The following is a 25,023-nucleotide window of genomic DNA, read 5'->3' as shown; positions in this document are numbered from 1 at the left end:
TATAAATATTTTTAAAATATTGCATTAAAAGCAATTATGTTGTTTACAGGTATACGATTCATTGCAAGAGATATCTTCAGTTGCTTCATAATGAGATGAAGTCTGGAGCCTCTGTTACATGTCACAACAAATGTTATTGAGAATATAGTACAAAGTTTGGATTTCTGATAGCCACATTATTCTGGTTGGTGTTGTTTGAGTATGAGATGAGGAATCTCAAATTAGACATAGGTGACTGAATAGGAAACTCACCCCTTGAACCAATTCTGCCATTCAATATGATCGTGGTTGATCTGGTTGTGGTCTCTGTTTCACCTCCCTTCTCCTAATAATATCTAATATCTATCTAGTGCTATCTTAAACAAACTCAAATATCCCTATCTCTACTGCTTTATTGAGAAGAGAATTCTACATGCTAACAGTCTTATGAAAGTCTTCAGACTGAGACCTGTCATTATTAAACTGTATCTCCTGGTTCTTGTTTCCTGCACTGAAGGAAACATTCTCCCTGTATCTACCATACCAAGCCCCCCTCAAATACAATGTGTCCTATAAGTTCACGTCTCCTTCTTCTAAAATCTTTCATAAAATAAGCCCTCCATTCCAGGAATGAGTTGAATTTTTAAAAATGAGAAATGTTGAACTAACCTTCCCTGAAGTGCTTCTAAAACAATTTCTTTTTCCAATAAGCAAACTAAAACTGTACACAATTGCATAGCTGGCTCTATACAGTTGCAATAAACCTTACCTCTTATATGCTATAACCCTTGCAATAAATTCCAGCATGACATTTGCTTTCCTAATCATTTACGTATTTGCATAATAACATTGAGTTTTATATGTCAAGACACTCAGATCCCAGAGTTCTGTAATCTCTCTCCATTCAAACACTGCTTTTGTATTCTTCCTGCCGAACTGGACGAGTTCAAGTTATTGATACCGTATTCAGTCTGCCAGGATTTTGCTCGCTCACTTCTTATCTCTATCCCTTTGCAGACTCTTTACTAACTCGTGACAACTTATTTTCCTACCTCTGTTGGTGTCATCAGCAAATTTAACAGCTGTGCCTTTAATCTTTCCATTTAAGTCGTTGTATATAGTTGAGGATCCAACACTGAATTCTGTGACATTTCACTAATTACTGTTTGCTAATACAAAAAGCACATTTATCCTAATTCCCTAGTTATTGTAGGTGACCAATCAATTATTGGTAACATAAGGAGCAGTAATAGGCACCTCAGCCACTTGATCCCACTCCACTAATTAATATAAACAAAGCTGATCTCACCTCCGTCTCAACTCATTTTCCTGCTCGTTCCCAATAATCCTTTAACCCATTAACCCAATACTAATTGAAAGTCTGTCTGTCTCCTCCTCGAATTTATTCATTGTCCCAGCATGTACCACATTGTGGAATAGTGACTTTGTGGATTCACAACCCTTTGAGAGGAAATAATTCCCCCACATTTTTTGTAGTGAATCAGTCACCCCTTATCTTGAAACTGTGTCTTTCCATTCTAAATTGCCTCATGAGGGGAAGCATGTGTTCTACATTTACTTTGTCAATCCCCTTTAGCATCTAATAGACCTCAATTAAATAACCTGTCATCTTTCTAAACTCCAGCAAATAGAGGCTTAAACTGCTTAATCTTTCCTTTAAATGACAAGCCCTTCATCTCTGGAATTAATTCTCAGAATTGTTTCCAATGCAATAATATCTTTCTTCACGTATCTGTGCTAATAGGTTACCCCTAACACCATAGGTTCTTACCTATGATGTAGAACCTTACTAAAAGTAATTTGCAAATTTGAGTGCTCCAAATCTACAGGTTCCTCCTTATCTATTTCGCTGGCCTCAAAAAATGCTAATAATTTAGTTATACATAGTATCACTTTCACAAAGCAATGTTGATTCTGCTTGAATACATTATAGCTGGATACTTAGAAAATCATAACCTCCCTAATGGATTTTCACAATTTCCCCAAGACAGATGTCAGGCTAACTGGTGTAGAGTTGTTTGATTTCTGTCTCCTTCCTTTCTTGTATGAAAGTATTAATGTAGTTATTTCCAATCCTTTCGTATCCTTCCTGAATCTAGGGAATTTTAGAAGATCATAACAAATACCTTCTAGTGCCTTTGCAGGCACTCCTTTTAAAACCTTAGGATAGAGGCCATCCAGTAGTTTTCCCACCACATTTTTCCTGGTGATTGTGATTGTTTAAATGCCTTCCCCTCTTTATGTTTTAGTACCTTTTGGAAGTTTTCTAAGCGATCTACAGTGAAGACAGGCACAATGTATTTATTAAATTCCCTTAAATTTCCAGAGAACCATCAGTAGGTTTAGTAACTCTCTTCCATTTATTTACGTGTAAAATCTTAACATTTGTTTATATATTACAGGCTAGCTTTTTCCTCATACTCTTTTTAAGCCTATTCTTTGCTGGTTCTTAAAACCTAACCAATCTTCTGATTGTTTCAAATTTGTACAGTTTTTCTTTAGATTGATGTAATCTTTAACTTCTTCATTTAGCCACAGATGATATCTCTTGTCTTCTCACTGGAATAAATCTTCACTGAATGTTCTTAAAATCTCCTTAAATCTCCACTGTCATATCTCTTAATCTATTTTCCCAGTTCAGTTCAGCCTTCATAGATACTTCTTAATCAACCTGTTCAGACATGTAATGACATAAGTGTACAGCAGGTGGGACTTGAAAACAGGCCTTTTTGCTGAATTTACATAAACTGTATCCACTGAATCCCTCTTGAAATTCAGTCAATTTAAATGAAACTAAGGAGTGAACATTAGGTAAAGGCAGATAAATAGAATTAAGCTACAAATGAACCATTGTTTAACAGAATTATAGAATAGGCTCAAGAGGCTGAATTGCTTGCACTTTTGTATATATTGGGAATATTTCTGTAACCCTTATGTAAAATCTGAAACATGTCAACTAACTGGGTCCCAGCTCAAAGGTAAAATACTGTAGATAGTGTAAACCTGAAATATTTACAGTTTTTTGTATGATCAGTTCCACAGCAGCTCTGAAGTGGTGGTACTATTCCCAAGCATTTTTAAAGTCTATTTTCTTATAGGCAGTCAAGATTGTGAATTTGGAAGTGCAGTCAAAGGTATTTTGGCAAGTTACTGCAATGCACCTTGATTTGGATACACTGTCAGTATTGGGATAAATGAATATTTAACATGGCAGGTTGGGTGTCAGTCAAACTTTTCTTTAAACTGTGTTGATCTTGACTGTTATTGACTCGCTCATCCAAGAAAGTGAAGATGCATTCCACCGCACTTTGATTTGTGCCTTATAGATGAGTAACAGACTGTGGTGAGTCAGGAGATGAATTACTTTATGGAGAATTTCCAACCCTTGACTGCTGTTGTAACCACTTTTTTTTAAACAGCTGGTTCAGTTAAGTATCTGGTCAAGGGTAACTTCCAGACTGGTTTTAGTGAAAAGTCTTTGCACTTGCATTAATGCTCTTCTTGGGCTGACATTTTAGACTGCCAATTTAAGTATTTTTAGCCAGTGTAGACAAGCTTGATTCCTTTACATGAGTCAATTCTAGTTGTCTGTTTATCATCTATAAGATTGTGATTCTTTTTTTGGATTCTGATAATTACTTTTAAACTTCACAGATGCTCTTGGTCTATAAACAGCACTTATATCACTTTGTTACAATTTTGGCAGAGATTGAGAGTTCAGTTGTGTGGCCAAAGCTAAAATGCAGTTTTCACAGTAATTTCATCTCTCCTATAAACTGAGATTTTTACCCTTTCACACAACATAAGTGAGGCATGGATGATAACCTGGTTATTGCATTATTTTTGCGCTATGTGGGTTCTTCTATCCATTTAAAGAAGAAATGTCAGAGCATATTACTTGAGTTAAAACTAACAGGCAAGTTTGTTTACAATTCAAGATATTTACAAAGAAGGGAAACAGCAAATTAGTAGTAACAATGTACTAAAATTGTATTTTTGTAATGCGAAGTGTACTTTTTTTGTTTCTATGTTGTAATACTACCTCACTGAACTGCTAAGAAATTAAAATGAAGTTGATAATATTACCCATTGATTTTAATGCTTCTTCTGGGGCTATTGCCAAAAGTATTTAAACCACTTGAACATAAATACTATTCTGATAGATACTGTACAACTTTCTAGAAAAGAAATGACTGGTCAGTACTTTTCTAATAGAAATACGACTTCTCTTCGACTCAACTGTTGGTGCTGATGTTATATTTGCAACTGCCCTACATACTAACTTCTCTGATGAATTATTAAGTATAATATTTTATGGCTATTGTATTTTAGAATGTAGCCATTTGCAAGCATAGATAATGATTTAATCTGTACATTGGCTCATTATGAGCCATTAATAAATTTCTAAGCATAATTTAGAATTTGCTATCTGTAAAAACATTTATCACAGAATTGAGATGTTAACAAGTGAAATATTTGTCATTCACATGTTAGATTTAAGATTGCACGTGACAGATTATTTGCCATGTAAAGTGTAACAAAATTTTTATAAAGCCATGACGGTCATGTATATGTGCTTCCATTTATTTTGTAATACAAAACTGGGAATATATTTGATCTATGAAAAATTCTTTGAATTAAAATCATAAAATCAATTTCTACACCAATTATTTTCTTCAACTGTTAAGAAATAACATTGATCATATTTATATCCACCACTGCAAATAAACTTTAAGTCAAAGTGTAATTTTTATCCCTTAGCAATCCCAATCACACATCTATTTAGTCAGCCACTGTAAAGATTTGAATTGTGGTTAATAATACTCATTTTCCAACAAGAGGATTTTCATCAAGTACTGTTTAAGATATTGAACAACCAATGCTTAAAATTGTGTAATCAGCAAGCTCTTAGATTGTGCAGGATGCTACTTAAAATTGAGAAAAGCAAAGACATGCAATCGTGAAAAAGTAAAATCACAGACTAATATTTTAGGTTAAAAGTAAGGCTGTTACCTTCTACGTGAGTTATGATTCTGATGGATTAATATGATTGAGTTGGTCGCAATGGAATAAAGCAATACGCAACAGCACTAAAAAATTCTTATTAAATATTAGTGGATTTATTTGTTTTGTAACATTACAAACTACATACGTTCTCATCATTGTAATACTTCACCATCTAAACCACTAAATATCTGAAAACAAACCTTCCAGCTCAGCGAGCAAACTTACAACCTGAGCAACAAATCTTCTCAAAAACCATAAACACCCTGGTCACTATCTGAATGACTTGATCATTTGTCACACAGCCAATTTCTATGACTTCATTATATGAATCTTCCTTGTCTTCGTCACAATCATTGGTAGTCCAGATAATCTCAGCATCAATGCTCCACAAGTAATCAGCCTCAGGATGTACATTCACCATTCTCCATTTTGGATTTCACTTGTTCACAGTACTGAAGTGATCAATTTCACTGTACCTGTTTAAATCTATTGGCAAAATTTTTATCAAGAATGTGTTTACATAATTCTGCATTTAGACAAATATTTTCACCTCTGGGTCTGCACTTAGGCAGCCCCCACCCTATTCCCTTAACACCACATTTACAATTGTTAATCCAACAAAGCTGCATATCCCTGGACACTACAAGGCAATTTAGCATAGCCAATCTATATCACGGGGTTGCTCTGTCCTGAATGGTTTCAAACTGCTTCAACTTTGTTGGGAACTGTATCCACTGAGGAAAGTGGAGAATCTTCAATCTCGATCCTGAATTGTGTCTTGTACTTAGTGAACAGACTTTGGGAAGTTAGATGGTGAGTTCTTGCTGCAGGATTCCTAGTCTTTGACCTGCTCGTTGATATAGTATTTAGATGGCTGATCCAGTCTAGTTTCTGGTAAAATAGAAACTGCCAAGATGAAATTGAAGACGTATTCAGTGATAGCTATGTGATGAACATTATGTGGTGATGATTAGATTCTCTTGTTGGAGGTGGTCATTAGTACCACACAAGTGGCAGGCAACATTAGTTATTTCTGGCCAGTTCTTGCTGCATATGGATACAGGCTGCTTCAGCAGGAGAAATGCTGAACATTGCGCAGTAAGCATCCCCACTTTTAACCATATAATGAAGGGATGATCATTGCTCAAGCAATTCAAATTAATCGGCCTAAAATCCAAACATGAGGCACACCTGTAATGGTATAGTGGAACTGAAATGATTGACCTTCAAAAATCATAACCTTCTTTCTTTATGCTACAGCTGACTCTGAAAATTGAAGAGCTTCCCCACCCTTGATTCACATTGACTCCAGTTTTGCCAGGGCTGCTTAATGTCATCCTCAGTCAAATACTGTCTTGATATTAAGGTCTTGTCAGTCTTCCCTCTGGAGTTTGGCTCTTTTCTCCATGTTTTAACCAGAGCTGTAATGAGATGAGCAGCAACTACCTATGGTGGAAATCAAACTGAGTGAGCAGGTTATTGCAAGTACCACTTGATAGCACTGTTGATGACCTCATTCATCTCTTTGCTGACAATTGAGAGTAGACTGATAGGGCATTAATGAGGTCAGAAGGAACTGAACTATTTGTGGACAGGGTTATACCTGGGCAATTTTCTAGTGCCAGATAGATGCTAGCATTGTAGATGTACTGCAACAGCTCAGCTGGGCATGTAGACTTGTGCTTCAGAATAATTGACAGTGTTGTCAGGGCCCATAGCCTTCATAATATCCAGTGCTTTGGCAATTTCTTTATATCACATGGAGCAAATCAAACTGGTGGAAGACAGGTGTCTGTGATATTGGAAGCCTCAGGCCTTCCTTCAGCACTTTTGACTCAAGATGAATGGAAATGCATCAGCGTGCTCTTTTGCACTGATGTGCTGGGATCTCCTATCCTTGAGGATGAAGGTATTTGTGAAGTCTTCGTATCAGATGTTTGATTGTCTACAACACCATGGTCTTGCAGCAAGTGCAGAGCTTAGATTTGATCCTTTGGTTGCAGGATCACTTAGCATCTACTGTTTGGATTGTGAATAGTTCTGTCTTGTAGCTTCAGGAGGTTAACACATTCTTATGTATGCTGAGTTCTGCTCCGGGCATACCCTCCAGTACCCATTAGCTAGGGCTGATCTACCACAGGAAACGTCAGACCATATGGTTACAGGTTATAGTTGAATACAATTATTCTGCTGCTTATTGCGTGCAATTCTGGTCTTCCTATCGGAAAGATGTTGTGAAACTTGAAAGGGTTCAGAAGAAATTTAGATTAGATTAGATTACTTACAGTGTGGAAACAGGCCCTTCGGCCCAACAAGTCCACACCGACCCGCCGAAGCGCAACCCATCCATACCCCTACATTTACCCCTTACCTAACACTATGGGCAATTTAGCATGGCCAATTCACCTGACCCGCACATCTTTGGACTGTGGGAGGAAACCGGAGCACCCAGAGGAAACCCACGCAGACACGGGGAGAACATGCAAACTCTACACAGTCAATTGCCTGAGTCGGAAATTGAACCCGGGTCTCAGGCACTGTGAGGCAGCAGTGCTAACCACTGTGCCACCCTTAACAAGGATGTTGCCAGGGTTGAAGGATTTGAGCTATAGGGAGAGGCTGAACAGGCTGGGGCTGTTTTCCCTGGAGCATCAGAGGCTGAGGGGTGACCTTATTGAGGTTTACAAAATTGAGGGGCATGGATAGGGTAAATAGGCAAAGTCTTTTTCCTGGGGTCGGGAGTCCAGAACTAGAGGGCATAGGTTTAGGGTGAGAGGGGAAAGATATAAAAGAGATCTAAGGGGCAACTTTTTTACACAGGGTGGTACGTGTACGGAATGAGCTGCCAGAGGAAGTGGTGGAGGCTGGTACAATTGCAACATTTAAGAAGTATTTGGATGAGTATATGAATAGGAAGGATTTGGAGGGATATGGGCTGGGTGCTGGCAGGTGAGACTAGATTGGGTTGTGATATCTGGTCGGCATGGACGGGTTGGACCAAAGGGTCTGTTTCCATGCTGTACATCTCTATGACTCTGATGATGGTTCACATCAAATTATAGACGCTCAGTTTTGGCTGCTGGATCTATTCAAAGTCAACCTGATTTAGCCACATCTGGTTGTAATGCCACATCTCACAATGGAAGGTATTCTCAATGTGCCTTTGTTTCCACAATGACTGGTAGTGGTCACTCTCCTACCTATATTGTCATGCACATCTGTGATAGATTGATTGGTGAGGACAAGGTCAAGTCTGTTCTTGAAATTACATTCTAATTTCACCATTATCCTTGGTGAGATTTGAGCCTCCTACAGCATTAGCCTGGGGTGCTCAATTACTTCTCCATTGACAGTATCACCCCTCCTTTGCCTCATGTTGACATATGCTCAAGACTTGGCATTCCAGCTACAGAACAAGGATTTTTTTAAAAAGTGAAGATTATGTAAATTATTTTAGAAAATGGAGACTTGCACCAAATGTTGCCAAGACTGTTGGTTCAACCTTCCACATGAACAACTCAAATACCAGAAAGAAACACATGTCCACTTCTGAAATCAACTGACCCAAAATACCTCACTTGTTACCATATATTGTCCTATTGGCAACTCCCCCAAAACAACTTCAGAACAACATTAATCTCACAAGAAAACTGGCAGGTACATACTTGTCACTTATTACGCATTGTTTCACTTGCCTGATTTATCCAAGAGCAGAAAAATTGTAGATATCCTGGGTGGCACGAGGATTATTTCTGGGCCAACATCGTTCAGACAGATTCTCAGAGTAGCACTCTGAACCTTTTGTTGCTGCAGGAAAATCATCTTCAAAGAACACCATCAGCTAACAACTACAAAATTGACACAGAACCTCAAACAAAAAAATGTGTACCTGTCAGAAATTATTTAGTTCTTACTCAAGCAAATCTAACCGCTTGAGAACAGACCAAGGAAGATGTGGTCACTGGCTCTCCAAGTGGAATATGAGGAATAATCCAAGTTGTGACTACAGCCATTCAAGTCACACCTTTATGCACACACTGAATTCCTATCCAGAAAGACAGACTTCTGGTGACATCATAGTCTTTCACATAAATGCCAAGGGGATTATTAATATGAACACTGAACTATAATTTTTTTTTGGTTCAGTCACCTACTTAATTCTTCTAATGGATTAGATATGTACAGTTGTGTATGTTTTTCAGAGAAAGTGAGGACCGCATTTGCTGGAGATTAGAGTCTAGAGTGTGGTGCTGGAAAAGCACAGCAGGTCAGGCAGCATCCGAGAGGCAGGAGAGTCAACATTTCAGGCATAAGACCTTCATCAGGAATGAAGGAATTCCTGATGAAGGACTTAAGCCTGAAACATCGATTCTCCTGCTCCTTGGATGCTGCCTGACCTGCTGTGTTTTTCCAGCACCACACTCTTGACTATATATGGTTTTGGACGTTGGAATCTCCAATATTATGAATCTATTGGAGAAGGCAGTCAAAGTACTTTCAAGCTCTTTTTAAAAAAACTTGTGTGACACTAAAGATCTCTGTTCTGTATCTAAATTAGGATTCTGATTCAATGTACTATCTTAAATATCCTCAATAACCTTTTCTTAAGCAAATGTCTGGATTAAATATAGCAATCCACATGCAAAGTTAGAAAAAGAATCCAAGGAAACATGGAAGTCAATTCATACAAATATACTATTTTGAAGACATAGATGTAAACTTACATTTTCATTCAGGTGTACCATGGTAAATTATGCAGCACCATGTGAATGGTCAAGTTTTCATACAATATCTTTTCTACTGTAAACAAAATGCAGTTTGTCCCCTTGGTTTTATATAATTAGCAAAATATAGCACGTAACCATAGTGACCATTTGAAAAAGCAAGGGCATTAATGAAAAAAAATTCAAAAATGTTATCTTAATGAAGTTTGATCGAATGAAAATTAACTTGTTCATTACAGAACTATTGATATATAGATATGATTGATTAGTACCAGTGCACAAATCAGATTATCAAATCTGAAATGTTAAAAAAAACATTCATTGCCCAGGGATTTATTGGGTATGCAGAGATCAAAGCATCAACAGAAATGTTTAATCAATTTTGAAGACTTGATTTGTTCATAAAGTGAAAATCAAATAGGATGATGACTGGAATTCTTGACAAAAACTGAAATTTATAAAATGACTCATTAAACAAAATGTATTCAAGAACAATTAAACTAAATACATGGATGATAACTTAAATCTTAGGATTTTAACTGTAATAAGCGAGGCTTTAAAAAAACTTTCAAAACATTCTGCTGCTGATTTGTAATGATACAGGAAACAGTGACTCAAGATCCAAACTTAACAATACTAAATAATCAATTTTGTATCAACAGTTCAATAATGGTTAAACTTGAGAGTTTCTCAATAGTGACAGCTACTCTTTTCTACAGAACTGAAACAGTGAACTGAATTTGTCTACAGGTTTCCCAACATCCCAACCAATGCATTTCCAAGTCTGGATGTACCATTAGCATGATATTTCTGGGGGCAACCTCCACACTTGCTGTTGTGTGAATGATAGTGGGCCAACTCCCAGCGCAACAACTGTGGTGTTTTTCCCACAAGTCTGGAAAATTCTGTCCAATTTCTTCTGTTTATTTCTATCTATAGACAGAAGTATTTCCAGCATTTTTTTTGGTTCTATGACAGGGTCTCTTTTCTCTTTTGAAAGGGCAAAAAAGTACTTGAAATTCTATTTTATTCCTCACAAAACTATTTGTAAGCAATTTTGTTTATCCGAGATTATATTGGGCAGGACAAAAATATTCTGTAGATGTAAATTATAAAGAATATTGTTATACATTCATTTCAACTGGCTCTAACATTTAGTTGTCTCTGCCCAGAGTTACTGACAATGTCAGCATTGAAAATGTGAGTGTATTAGGTCCTTAAACTGCTGCAGACCATGTGACACTCATGCAGTGCTGCTTGGGAAACCATCAACATCTTCGTCTGGCAACAATAAAGGAACAGGGGTACAACATCAAGTCGGGATAGTGTACACGTTGCAGGTGATTGTTTTGATACTTTAGTCCTTCAGACAGTGTAAGTCAACTAGGTTTGGCAAGTGCAGCCTTGGCAAGTTGTTGCAGTGCACCTTTGTATAAAACACATTTCAGTCATGAGGTACAGCTGATGGAGGGAGTGCACACTCAAAATGCTGGATGAGGTGGTAAGTAGTGGTATGCTTTGTCCTGAATAATATTAAGGCTCTTAAGTATTGCTGAAACTGCAGTCATTTAGGGAAGAGTAATTTGCCAAGCTACTAAGTGCCTTGTAGATAATATAAAGGTTCCTTGGAGTCAGGAAGCAAATCACTTAACTCAGAATATGCCCACCCTGATCTGTTCTTGTAGCCACAGAACTTTGACTAGTTGGTCCAGTTAGTTTCTGATCAATGGTGAATTGCAGGATGATACAAGACATGAAATATCGAAAGACAGATGGATGTAAGTGTTCCATACCACATATCAATCTAAGCAAGAATCTTGTCCATGTCCTTCGCAATATTGTAAATGGGTGATTTCATTATCTGAGGAATATTTAACAGAACTAAACATGGTTTAGTGAACATCTCCACATACAACTTTCCAACAAGATGGCTAGACATAAGATACTATCCTGAGAAACTCCTGCAGCTATTTCCTGGGGCTGAGGTAGTTTAACTGGGTCTAAAAGCAGCTATTCTTATTCCTAATTCCTTTTAACTTCAGTTTTACAAAGATCTTCAACTGCCCTATTATCACTGAATTTCCCACTATCGATATCTTAGGGGTTACCATTGACCAGAAACTGAACTGGACTAGCCACATAAATATAGTATTTACAAAAGCAGGTCAGCGGCTAGGATTATTGCAATGAATAATCTCCCAAAGCCTCTACAAGGCACAGGTCAGGAATGTGATAGAATACTTTACACTTCCTTCAATGGATGCAGCTCCAACAACAGTTAAGAAGCTCAAGACCATCCAGAACAAAGCAGCCCACAAACAACCACTCCCTCCATTACCAAATGTCTGGTGGCAGTAATGTGTACCATCCACAAAATGAACTGCAGAAATTCACCAAAGCTACACAGACAGCACCTTCCAAGCCCATGACCACTTCCATCTCGACAGACAGTCCAACAGATACATGAGTCTACACAATTTCTAAGATTCCCTCCAAGCCACTCGTCATGGTGACTCGAAATACATCACTATTACTTCACTGTCACTATGTCAGAATCTTGGAATTTCCTCCTTAACAGCACTGTGGGTCTACATCCAGCCTGTGCTATAGCAGTTCAAGAAGGCAACTTACCACCAGCTAATCAAGGTAACCAGGGATGGGCAATAAATGGCCCAACCAATGACATCCACATCCCAAGATTGAATAATAAAAAAGCCACATTCTGTCAGGTGATGCCATTTTTAAATCTCAACCCTGAAATTTAGTATTTTTATCTAAGTTTGGACCAAGGCTGTATTGAGATCAGAGTGTTGAGCAGTCCTGATGGTAACCAAGTCAAGTATGTTACTGGGAATCAACTTTGGTAGCACACAGCAATGGTGTCTTCCATAACATTAATGATACTGAGTGTAAACTGATGAGGCTGTCACTGATCAGATGGATCTGTCCTGCTTTTTGTGGACACAGCATACTTGGTCAAGTTTTCCAATTTGTCATATAAATGTCAATATTGCAACTAGAGGTGTGGTTAGTTCTGGAGCATAAGTCTTGAGCACTGTAATCAGGATTTTAACATGCTCATGAACTTCGCCATTTCCTCCATGGTTCACCATTACTTTTTATTACATGAGAAAATGAAATTAGCCGATAACTGGTTCCTGTATTGGTGGAATGTGAATTGGTGGCAGAGATGGATCATCCATTTGGTATTTTTGGATGAATGCAGTTGCACATGTTTCAGCCTTGTATCTGGCATTCATGCTGTGCTCCACCTTTTATTGAGTTTGGGGCTGTTCATGCAGCCTTCTGTTTTCCCTTCAACACCTTTGCTTCACGTTGTCTGCCACCATTCACAAATGGATATGCTAATTTAGAACACTGCGCATAGATATTAGTTATACAAAGCCACGTATATTCTGAACCATGCTTTCTACAACAATTATTTGCATTTATTATTTGGATTCCAGTTTCAAGATAGACAAAAAAAAATTCTACTTTTCGAGAAACATTTTAAGGCTCTGTTTTGCACATGTAACTTGCAAGAAACTATCACCATCACTGATAGTGATCGACCGAAATTGCCAATATGTTACAGCAGAAAAGAGAACTCTGTCATTTTTGTATTCCTTTTCCTATCAACATGTAATAAAAGCAATGAAAAATAATTTTATTCCTTCCTCCCACCACCACAATAATTTGCCCAGTATAATACAGAACGTGCAAAGCACATGTAAATTACAAATGTCCACTTTCAGAAAATACATGATTAAACCAATTTTCACATTATCTGTACATTTGATTTTGTTTCCAAGATTCAGAAAACTTATCAGCAATTTTATGCATGTTGGACAATTCTATAGACATGAATAATTAGTTTGACATTCTTTCAGATTTAAAGCTGAATGAACTTTACATGACATGTTAATTGCAAGGAACGTCCTTAAAAAGCAATTACAAAAATGACCAGGATGAGGTGGTGCCAGCATTGGACTGGAGAGGACAACGTCAAAAAAAAACACACACACCAAGTTATAGTCCAACAGGTTTATTTGGAAGTAAACTTGCAAATAAACCTGTTGGACTATAACCTGGTGCTATGTGAAAAATAACTCGAACATGGCACATGAAAATTGGTCAAATACATAAATTTCTATGTATGAGCAGCAACCATCTTCTGCAATAAAGTGAAATATTCAATGGCATTTCATTCAATTTTAGAGATGCTATACTTATCAAGTACCTTGGAATTGGTGCTCACTAGCAACACTTTGGGAAAAGAAAACACAGAGGAACCTCGATTATCCAAAGGACATGGGCAGGGAGTATTTCAATCAGTTAATCGAATACTGGATAATTGAAGTTCCTCTGTATAAGGAACTCAGAAGCAATACTAAGGCCTTTGTGCCAATTTGTTTTTTCCTTCTTCTTGTTCACGGAGTTTAAAATGTGTGTAAAATAAAATACCACATAATGTACACAAAATCCCCAGACCTTGATTCAGTGAAAGAGGATCTTTAAACAAAATATAGCCTCCCAGTAGCGTAATGCAGAACTTGAAATGTCCAAACATGTTGTATCTGAATGTTAACTTGTCAAGGAACAAGCCTCTGGAAAAGACTGCATTTCTTCCTGCTTGGTTAAAGCACAAGAAGTCAAGAGTCATTACAGAAATCACATAAAGGAACCTTGGAAACTTTGGAAATACTGCAGACAATATTATAGCCTCATTATTCAAAGCACAATTTAAAATCTCACTCTACTTGCAAATCTGTACTTTTTCAATGACCAGCTAGGTTTTACTTTCGGATTTTATTTGTGTACAAGGGACAAAGTGAGAGAACTTCCACAAATTCACATGCTTGCTCAAGGAAAACTGTAACCATAAAATCTCATCTGCTCCGAGCCATAGCAACTTGTTCACATGCATATTACCATGTTTCCCCTTTATTGTAAAAGCTGGAATCATGCTCCCTTCAAATTTTATTTTCTTAAAATTTGGAAAATGTTCACTTACACCAGCAATTCTTTTTAATGAAGATCTAATGTCTTAGAATCAGGCACCTATTCTTCAGTGCTCCCTCTGTAACATTGTTTCAAAATTGTACAGTAACCTTCAAACATAGCTTCAAAGATGGTTTAACTTAAAACTTTGTCAACTTAACCTTTGAAATGTAACCTAATACTTGACAAACCAACAAATTAACATCCATCAGACAGTTCAGTGAATGGTGAATAATCATATTCAAACCATTTTTAAGCCTTTAGCAACAGACAGCTTTTAATCACATACATTTCTTTGCACGTTTTCCAAAACGAACTGCTTTTATATATTTATTCACACATGAATCATTTTCCAATTCCTCAAAAGATATCTGCTCAACTATATACTGTAGTTTACACTTGTTTGGTATCAGTCTCCTTGACAAGAAAATAGATAAGGAGGCTTCTGCATATCTGAATCATTCTCTGGTATATATTTACAACACAGCATAATTGTGAACTCATTTATAAACACAGAGTAATGTTCTGGAACATACTAACTTGTTTAATTATAAAATACAGATCTCTGAATAATTCCTTATGCAGTGAACATATCTCAACCATATCAAATTAGGAAATTGCCAAGTGAAAGCTGGATAATTTCCACTGGGAGGAAAATTCCGATTTAAATATCAAGCAACATTGGCAAAGGGCAGATCACCTAATTGTTCCAAGTGCTAGTTAACTTGTTTTACAGAGATGCTTGACAGAAAGAAAAATGTGTGCATATATTAAGTATAGACACTCAAAGCATCCCAAGTTTTAACAAAATTGGGTTATACCATATGTGGAAAAGAAACATCTGCATATATGCAATTGTAACGATATATTAAATGGTCATGACTTGAAAGCAATACCAAATGTAGAAGGATACGTGACAGGTGAGGTATTTCCAATAATCCAGTAAATTGACAAATTGACCAGAAAGGCAATAATTCCAGAAAGCAACACCATCATCTATAAAAGATAAGTCTTACATTGTGTTCATTGCTTTTAAATTATAAAACAGAAAATAAAATATTACATGTTTATTATTACCCATTCTCACTATTTCTCAAATATACTTTATTTACTTCAACATATTCTGTCAATATAGCATACTTGGATTTAAAGTTTAAAATTACAAAAATGACAATAAAAGGCAAATGATTCCTAGTTGGAGGGAGCCAGCTACATCTACAGTTTAAAAAAACTATTTCCTCCGGATGGTGTAGCACTTTGGCATGAAGGCTGGAACTAAGAACTGAATATATGAATTCTACACACAATCAGTATTCCGCAGTGTTACAAGCCTCACATTACTTTTAATTTTATTTTAAAAATGACACTGGAGTGATGAGCAAATTGCCAGAACTTATTCAGTAGCTTCAAAGATTAAACATGCAAAAGCAGCCTGTATTTAGTCTGTGGTGGTTAACTCACCTACTGACTTCCCAAAGCCTTGCTGCCATCTATGTATTCCCCTTTATTGTAAAGGCTGGAATCATGTTCCCCTCAAATTTTGTATATTTTTTAAATAAGGAAAAAGTTCAGTTCTGCAAGCAAACATTTTTAAATGAGAATCTAATGTCTCAGATACTTATCCTTTTGCTCCCTGTACTCAAATCAGAAGTTGTTGGACTTATTTGACCTGTCTGGATGAGTTTAGCTCCAGTAACGCTCAAGAAGCTCAACACTATCCAGGACCTGCTTGTTTGGCATCAGGTCTGCACTGTGTATTATCTACACAATGCACTGCAATAAGTAGTCGAGGCTTCATTGACTGCACGTTCCCATTCCATGACTGCTACTGTCATGAAGGACAAGTAAAGCAGGCACACAGCAAAACCATCCTCCCAAAGTTCAACACTATCTTGACGTGGAACTGTATCACATTCCTTCATGTTCACAGGATAAAGATCCCATACTGCCTCCCTAACAACACTGTGGAGTACCTATAGCACGTGGAAAACAATGGTATAAGGTGGTAGCTCACTATCATCTTCCTAAGAGTAATGAGATGCTACCTTTGTCAGAGACACCCAAATCCAAAGAATGAATTAAAAAATAGTTTTACCTCAAGCCAAAATTGATCTTACACATTCATTTAGCTGTCTCACTATCTGTTAACAAATAATTTATTATCCAGACACTTGCAGAACAGAACTTGGAAAAAGTCACCAATAACACAAAACTCTTACCAAAATAGCTATTTCATTCAGCGTTAACAAGACAGACTGATGGGAGAAGTTAGAAATTTCACCTTGGTACAAAAAAATGGAAATCAAGATGAAGGTACAGTGTTAGACAAAGAACACAGAACTTTATTACTCAGTGACTGTGTGGATAGATTGAAAGGGATGACAATGAGAAGATTGGAATACAACCTACAGTCCCAAATTGTATAAACTGCAAGAGTAATGCAAACATTCAGAAATCTTACCAATGCTGTACTAGACCAGTTTCCAAAGATGCTTCCCTCTCCAGTCACTGGTTCAAAAAAAGGAACAGTGAACATCAGAATGATAGATGACATTGGGGCCTGGTAGTACAAGAGTTGCATAGAATTCACCTGCAATTCATGTTGTTTAGCTCCTACCCACTGTAAAATGAAACCAATAAGAAAAACATATTACACAGATGATTAAGTATTAATTTAATAGCTTGTAATGAAATTATGATTCTTATTTACTATCAGGTCAGAAGTGCTCAATAGAGTGCAGAGAAAGGAAAACATAGACAGGGCTGTCATAAGTTGCACTGGAGATGAGACCGATGTCATGTAAGATTGGGGTTCTTTAAAAGGGAAGGATCAATAAACAGAATTAAAGCAAAACATTAGGCAAACAGAAATCACTAATTCTGAGTACTTCAAGCCATTGATAACCTTCCAGAGAGGAATCATAATACATACTAGAATGGCAACTGAATGATTAAGTTTAATGAACATAGAAGAATTTATTCAATTTTACTGGCTCTGTTGAGATATTTTTAAAAATATATATTCATGTGATTTTTATCACAACAACTCAAAAATAATTTCAACAATGAGTATTTGAATTTATAGCCTTCAACATAATTGCTTTTTGTGAAACCTTTTCATTTATGTTTCAGTAAAACATCATAGCCAAGTTGCTGATCCAAGACTTTTTAAAAAATAAATCACAACACTCAGCTATTCTATGAATGCAGCATTCTATGTCAGGAGACTATATCATAAGCATGTTCTGGGTGGGAATTTGTTAACTCACGTATGATGATTTTTCATCTTTTTAAGTTAACATGGAAAAAAAGCATAATCTGCCTTTTTTAGCAGAAAGCACTCAACAAAGGGAGCCAGCCCTTCGTTTTATTCCCTCACGTCAGAAAAGCTTAACTTGGCATTCTACATATTCAACACCTGATGTGTTACATGGAACTTTAATTACATGGGCAGATTCAGTACTAAACAGGTCCGCACGCATGTGGATGAATAAATAAAAATGATCTAAAAAGGACCTAACAGTCATTCTAAAACAAAGCCAGAAATAAATGATTTATTTTCAAAGTAGCAACCAGATGATAAATAGTTTATAATCCTACTTTCAACATATTTCAACAGACTTTCAGGATGGACGGCAATCAGTAGCAAGAATCATGCCATTGCTTACGTCAGCTAACATAACAGCAGTCAGACTAAACTGAGAATCTTCCCGTTTATCTGGCATGTTAAATAATGCATTCAAGTCAGAGAAATTAATACCTTTCTGCAAGATGGGAACTAAATTGCGGAAAATTTCCTAAGTTCAGGAAGGTCTAAGATTTTCTTTGTTTCTGTGAGCAACACAAGTCTGTACCACAGAGGCTTAAGGACAACACAGGCAACTTAACTGCACGTAATTTTAATTTGCAGATAACGCACATTATTGATACTAACAGTACTTGGTCGGCTGACCTACATTTTCTCCATTACTCGGCTGCGAGTCCTTTCTAAACCTCTTCTCCATGACACTACAGGACTAACCTACAAAAAAAAATAAATATTTTGGGCCCCTTTGGGCTAAGTTATCAGGTCCCATGGAGCCAAATTTAACAGCCATATTAAAATGTAGCAACACTTACAATAGTGAAAAAGTCATATGTTGCCATTTTAGTCGAAGCCAATTGGCAAAGTAAAAGGTAAGAAAACGTACGAAAAAAAAAGCATAACAAGCACTTAGAAAACTACAATGAAAATGCATTATAAGAATAAAAACAAATAATCCAGGGAAAAATACCAATTTTAAAAAATGAACCACTTCCTCAAAATACTGCAAAGTTCAAGGTTTGTGCGAAGATTTGTAGCTCGGGTGCTCGTTGTTGTGGTTCTGTTCGCCGAGCTGGAAGTTTTTGTTGCAAACGTTTCGTCCCCTGGCTAGGCGACATCATCAGTGCTCTGGAGCCTCCTGCAAAACGCTTCTTTGATGTTTCTTCTGGTATTTATAGTGGTCTGTCCTTGCCGCTTCCGGGTGTCAGTCTCAGCTGTCCGCTGTAGTGGTTGGTATATTGGGTCCAGGTCGATGTGTTTGTTGATGGAGTTTGTGGATGAATGCCATGCCTCTAGGAATTCCCTGGCTGTTCTCTGTCTGGCTTGCCCTATGATAGTAGTGTTTTCCCAGTCGAATTCATGTTGCTTGTTGTCTGCGTGTGTGGCTACTAGGGATAGCTGGTCGTGTCGTTTCGTGGCTAGTTGATGTTCATGTATGCGGATTGTTAGCTGCCTTCCTGTTTGTCCTAGTGTTTTGTGCAGTCCTTGTAAACTACATTAGTTTTGCTCATGTCGGGTATCGGGTCCTTTGTTCTAGTGAGTTGTTGTCTGAGCGTGGCTGTTGGTTTGTGTGCCGTTATGAGTCCTAAGGGTCGCAGTAGTCTAGCTGTCAGTTCTGAAACGCTCCTGATGGTAGTGTGGCTAGTCCTTTTGGTTGTGGCATGTCCTCGTTCCGTGGTCTGTCTCTTAGGCATCTGTTGATAAAGTTGCATGGGTATCCGTTTTTGGCAAATACCTTGTATAGGTGTTCCTCTTCCTCTTTTTGCAGTTCTGGTGTACTGCAGTGTGTTGTGGCTCTTTTGAATAGTGTCCTGATGCAGCTTTGTTTGTGTGTGTTGGGGTGGTTACTTTCATAGTTTAGGACTTGGTCTGTGTGTGTTGTTTTCCTGTGTACCCTTGTGGTGAATTCTCCGTTCGGTGTTCTCTGTACTATCACGTCTAGGAATGGGAGTTGGCTATCCTTTTCTTCTTCTCTCGTGAATCGGATTCCTGTGAGTGTGGCGTTGATGATCCAGTGTGTTTTTTCTATTTCCGTGTTTTTGATGATTACGAACGTGTCATCGACATATCTGACCCAGAGTTTGGGTTGAATTTGTGGTAGGCTGTTTGTTCTAACCTTTGCATAACTGCCTTTGCTATGAGTCCTGACATTGGTGATCCCATGGGTGTTCCGTTGATTTGTTCGTATAATCTGATTGTTGAATGTAAAGTGTGTAGTGAGGCACAAGTCCAGTAGTTTAAGTATGCCATCTTTGTTGATAGGTTCCGCCAATACTGCAAAGTAGATTTCAAATTGGAAACTAAGATTTTTTTAACAAGTATTCAGCAAAACACTTGGAATAATTACGATCTTGAATGTAGTTGTTTAATGCAAGTACTTCTGATGATCCTTTTTGTGAGCTCCACATATCAGGAAATTTAGGTTGTGATCAAAACAAAGTATTTTAGTATTTATTACTTACAAAAGTTTACAAGAAAAATCAAACGTATCAGGAAGTTTAGGTTGTGATCAAAACAAAGTATTTTAGTATTTATTACTTATAAAAGTTTACAAGAAAAATCAAACGTACTAACCACTTGATATATTGAGGTAACCAAAACACCAAGTGTTGCAAAAAGTATTCCTAGAAAATTAAACTTCACATCAAAGTAAGAATTCAGAAATACTCCCAAAGTAATAGGGATCTGTAAGAAATAATGGGAGATGGTTATATTCAGTCTAATATTCCTAGCCATACAGATTAGTACATTTTCCTCAAGAGAATAATTAAATATAATACACTGAACATCTAAAGCTGAAATTTCTGTTTGGAGGAAAAATAGGGCTCTAGATGTTTAAAAAGTGAAACTTGATTTTTTAAAAAATGTGTATTTACCAATACATTAGTAAAAAACAAATTGCAAAATATAGATTTCAAAGATTCCCACAATAACAATTGCACGGTTGTAAGATACATAGGATACTTGCAATATCTAATAATAAAACAGTAAGCTATGTGAAAATGTTGATTCAAACAGTAGCCTTAAAAAAACCTGTGAAACAGGCGTTCATTCATAGCACTTGACCTGCAGGTCATAAAAAAAATCAACTTCGAACATATCTTATTCCATAAATACATATTAGAAAAGGCAGGGACTGTGCAGAACAGTTGGCTTATTCATGGTTTTAGGGGTTTGGTTGCCTGGCTATTTTACTTCGACCAGAGATGATAATGATTCATCATACCTTGACTTATTTCAGTAGTGACTCTTAAAACATTTGACAAATCATTACGGTAAATATATATATATATATATATATTTACCTTAAAGTAACTTGTTTATAAAATTTGATTGCATTTAAGTTAGAAAAAGATTCTAGGCAAAAGTACTCCAGTCAATACATTCAATGTTGACTCATTCTTACGTAACAGTGATACGTTATGATAAGGTTTGCTAATGCCAATGGTGTAATAGTTACAGAGCTAACTATTGTGTGTAGAACCTAGACATTATTGGCTGATTTTATCGGTTCACATTTACTGCAACTAATATTTGCTTTTCTCTTTGATATCGGCACTCAAAGGTTATAAATTATTTACTGATATGACGGCACTGTGTGTAGCTTTTTAAAAATTTGTTCATGGGACGTGGATGTTGCAGGCTAGGCCAGTATTCATTGCACAACCCTAATTGCTATGCAGAAGGTAGTGGTGAACTGCTGCAGGCATTGGAACACCCACAATGCTATTAGGAAAGGAGTTCCAGAATTTTAAGCTAACAACATTAAAGAAATTGCAACATAATTCCAAGTCAGTGTGGTTTGGAAGAAAACTTGCAGGTGTTGGTAGTTGCAACTGTTTTCTTTGATCTCCTAGACTGTTTGGAAGAGGTTGTCAGAGAAGTCTTAGTGAAATGTTCCAGTGCATCTTGTACATGGTACACACTGTATATTGGTGTTGAAGAGAATGAATGTGGAATGTGGTGGATAGGATGCCAATCAAAATGGACAGCTTTGAGGGTGCTCTGTTCTGGATGAGGTCAAGGTTCTTTTATCTTGTTGGAGCTGCACTCATCCAGGTAAGTGGAAAGTACTCCAGACTTGTGCCTTGTAGATGGTATTGAGGAGACAGGCAAGTATATTTACAGAATTTCCTGCATTTGATCTGCAGTTGCAGCACAATATTTCTATGGTCAGGGAGAAAGAGCTTATGCTCAAAATGTCGGCTCTCCTGCTCCTCGGATGCTGCCTGACCGGATGTGCTGTTCCAGCACCACACGTTTTGACTTATTTCTATGGCCAGTCCAGTTCAGTTTCTGGTCAACAGTAACCCCAGGATGTTGACAGGGGAATGTAGCCTTAATGAGGTCAGTGAACATAAAGAGGTTCATAATTAGGTTCCTTCTTCTGGCCTGGTACTTGTGGTGGAGGTGTTGTTTGCCATGTAATAGGCCAAACCAGAATATTGCCTGTCTAGCTGCATATGGACACTGCTTCAGTATCTGAGGGCATAGGTTGAGAGTGAGAGGGGAATGATTGAAAAGGGACCCAAGGGGCAACTTTTTCACGCAAAGGGTGATGGGTGTACGGAATGAACTGCCAGAGGGAGTGGTGGAGATTGGTACAATTACAACATTTAAAAGGCATCTCTCCCTGCCACGCTTTCTCCCCATAACACTCTGTCCCCGCCACGCTCTCTCCCAAGTGGTGGCAAATGGGACTAGATTAATTTAGGATATCTGGTCGACATGGAAGAGTTGAACCGAAGGGTTTGTTTCCATGCTGTACATCTCTATGACCCTGCATGCCTCAACATTTTTTTTTAATTGCATGGGTTTCAACTTTAAAGAACAGTCTCCTTCTGATGTATTTTATAAAATCCCTCGAGGGATATTCACAAATAATATCCATCAACATTCCATTATGTAACCTAAATTCTGGATAAAATTTTAATTTCATTAGGCGTTATAAAGCCTAAAAAAACTGGCTCTCTCCAATCAACTGAAAATATTCAAGTTGTAATTTAATGGTAATGCTATGGTTGAGTAGCTGTGGTGAGCAGGTTTCCACTTCAGATGCATTTAATTCACATACTGCTCAATACAGAATGGCACTGCATAATGAAACTTCAAAGTGATTTGGAAACAGTAACTTTTAATGTTCATCTGCTGACAACATTGGCAAAACTGTAGATGCAGCTAATGGCATAGGAATGCTACTCAGTCTTTTAGTTAAAGACAAAGTGACATCAATGCTGAAAATGACTGAATCAGAAGCATGCTTACACATAAGTGAACTGTAAACACAATACTGACAGAGGGCATGGACATATTCCCCACCAATTCATCCATATACCATACTAAGTGTTGGAGAACAACTTGTTAGATTGAAGTTCAAACACAATTGATTTCCCCAGTGTTTAGATTAGATTACAGTGTGGAAACAGGCCCTTCGGCCCAACATGTTCACACCGAAGCGCAACCCACCCAGACCCATTCTCCTACATTTACCCCTTCAACTAACACTACGGGCAATTTGGCTAGGCCAATTCACCTAACCTGCACATTTTTGGGCTGTGGGAGGGCACAGGAACACCCGGAGGAAACCCACGCAGACAGGGACATTGTGCAAACTCCACACAGACAGTTGCCCGAGGCAGAAATTGAACCCGTGTCTCTGGCGCTGTGAGGCAGCAGTGCTAACCACTGTGCCGCCCTTGTTATTTTGAATAAACAAATTATTGTAGAAAAACAAAGTTTTGCAGTTGCTGGGAACCAGAAATTAAAAATAACAGAAAATGTTGGAGATACAATGAATTTGTTGAAGGAAACTTTCTCATGGATGCATCCAGAGGTGCTGAGTATTTGCAGCATTTTCTGCTTTTACTTAAGTAGAAAGCTTGCATATACATTTATAAAAGTAGGTTAACCTGAATAACATCATGATTTATGTTTGTCAACTGTCTAGACATTTCTGATTCAAATTTGGTGAAAGTTAACAACGTGTTTTTAAGATAAAAGATGCGAAACTTAACACAAACATTTCACTCCCTTCCCCACTAATTATTATTAGACTTGATGGTTCTTACCAATGTCAGTTTTATCCTGGTAGAGAAGGTTTTCTTGTAGTAGACAGTCTGTATGACTATAATGACTGGAGTGGTCATGGCTTTAGCCAGCTGATAGGTGCCAATGGTGTTATTCTGGAGGGACAGGTTTGTGAAAACAACAAAGCCGCAGAAACTGAGAGCCAGCAGCAGGATCTTGGTGGGTTTGAGAGTTTTGGGGGAGAAAATGTTGAGCCTCTGGCAAATATAGAGCCCCAGGCCGGTCATGATAAAGTGCAGCAACGTTAGGGTCATATTGGGGAAGCCATACTGCACATAAATCCATTTGTTAACGAAGACGATGCAGATGGAAGCGGACAGGTTCACCAGGAGCCCGAGTAACAGCCGCCCGTTCAGGCTCACAGCCTCCGAGAGCCCCATGGTGATCGGCCCCGACCTCGATCCTCCTCCTGCTGCTGCTGCTGGGGGCGGAATTCCGAGCCCCAACTCCCTGTGCTCCCCCACGCTGGGTCCGGCTGAGGATGCTCTAGGCGAGGCTGCTTTATGTAAACTGCTCCGCTACCTCCCCTCCATTTTGAGCGAATATGAACAGCTCAACGACTGGAGTGACACACAGGCCCCGCCGGATCGTCACCGTAACTACCACCGCCCCCGCCGAAAGTGGCAGAATCCACTGCTGTCCCTCCCCACGCCAGCCCAACTCATTCGTGGCAGAGTCCACACCACCCGCCCCCCCCATACGTCATAAACACTCCCTCAGACTCCCCCACCCACCACAGACAGCGCCTCATCTCACTCACTCACACTCCCCCCCCACCCACCACAGACAGCGCCTCATCTCACACACACTCCCCCCACCCACCACAGAGAGCGCCTCATCTCACTCACTCACACACACTCCCCCCACCCACCACAGACAGCGCCTCATCTCACTCACTCA

General features: G+C 38.0%; 2 protein-coding genes across 3 annotated transcripts in view; one reads left to right on the top strand and one right to left on the bottom strand.

Annotated features, from left to right (window-relative positions):
* Positions 1 to 4,533, top strand: part of LOC132824917 (interleukin-1 receptor-associated kinase 4-like) — a 34,527-nt gene extending 29,994 nt beyond the window's left edge. The window contains exon 12 of the mRNA XM_060839790.1: positions 50 to 4,533. Within this exon, the coding sequence (XP_060695773.1) occupies positions 50 to 91 (42 nt within the window). The 3' untranslated portion in view covers positions 92 to 4,533. The remainder of the gene's footprint in view (positions 1 to 49) is intronic.
* Positions 4,534 to 13,158: 8,625 nt separating this feature from the next.
* slc35e3 (solute carrier family 35 member E3) lies at positions 13,159 to 24,730 on the bottom strand. Of its 2 annotated transcripts, XM_060839788.1 has the most exons (5): positions 24,105 to 24,730; positions 20,611 to 20,721; positions 17,194 to 17,352; positions 15,646 to 15,728; positions 13,159 to 14,308 (listed from the first exon to the last, which is right to left on the bottom strand). In XM_060839788.1, exons 1-5 carry the CDS (start codon positions 24,501 to 24,503, stop codon positions 14,122 to 14,124), a joined length of 939 nt encoding a protein of 312 aa, XP_060695771.1. In that variant the 5' UTR covers positions 24,504 to 24,730; the 3' UTR covers positions 13,159 to 14,121. The 2 variants fall into 2 exon arrangements, with proteins under 2 accessions (XP_060695771.1, XP_060695772.1); XM_060839789.1 differs by lacking the exon at positions 20,611 to 20,721.
* Between the last annotated feature and the right edge of the window lie 293 nt (positions 24,731 to 25,023).

This window comes from Hemiscyllium ocellatum, chromosome 19, assembly GCF_020745735.1.
Source record: "Hemiscyllium ocellatum isolate sHemOce1 chromosome 19, sHemOce1.pat.X.cur, whole genome shotgun sequence".
Taxonomy (NCBI): domain Eukaryota; kingdom Metazoa; phylum Chordata; class Chondrichthyes; order Orectolobiformes; family Hemiscylliidae; genus Hemiscyllium; species Hemiscyllium ocellatum.
The sequence above is the reverse complement of the archived record's forward strand: the minus strand, read 5'-3'. Positions and strand labels throughout refer to the sequence as shown.

Excerpts from the sequence above, each read along its gene's own strand:
- slc35e3 (XM_060839788.1), bottom strand. The coding sequence starts at position 24,503 with ATGGGGCTCTCGGAGGCTGTGAGCCTGAACGGGCGGCTGTTACTCGGG. Across the intron at positions 20,722-24,104 it reads CCAGGATAAAACTGACATTG|ATCCCTATTACTTTGGGAGT; the intron begins GTAAGAACCATC and ends TATTTCTTACAG. Across the intron at positions 17,353-20,610 it reads TTACCTCAATATATCAAGTG|TGGGTAGGAGCTAAACAACA; the intron begins GTTAGTACGTTT and ends TTCATTTTACAG.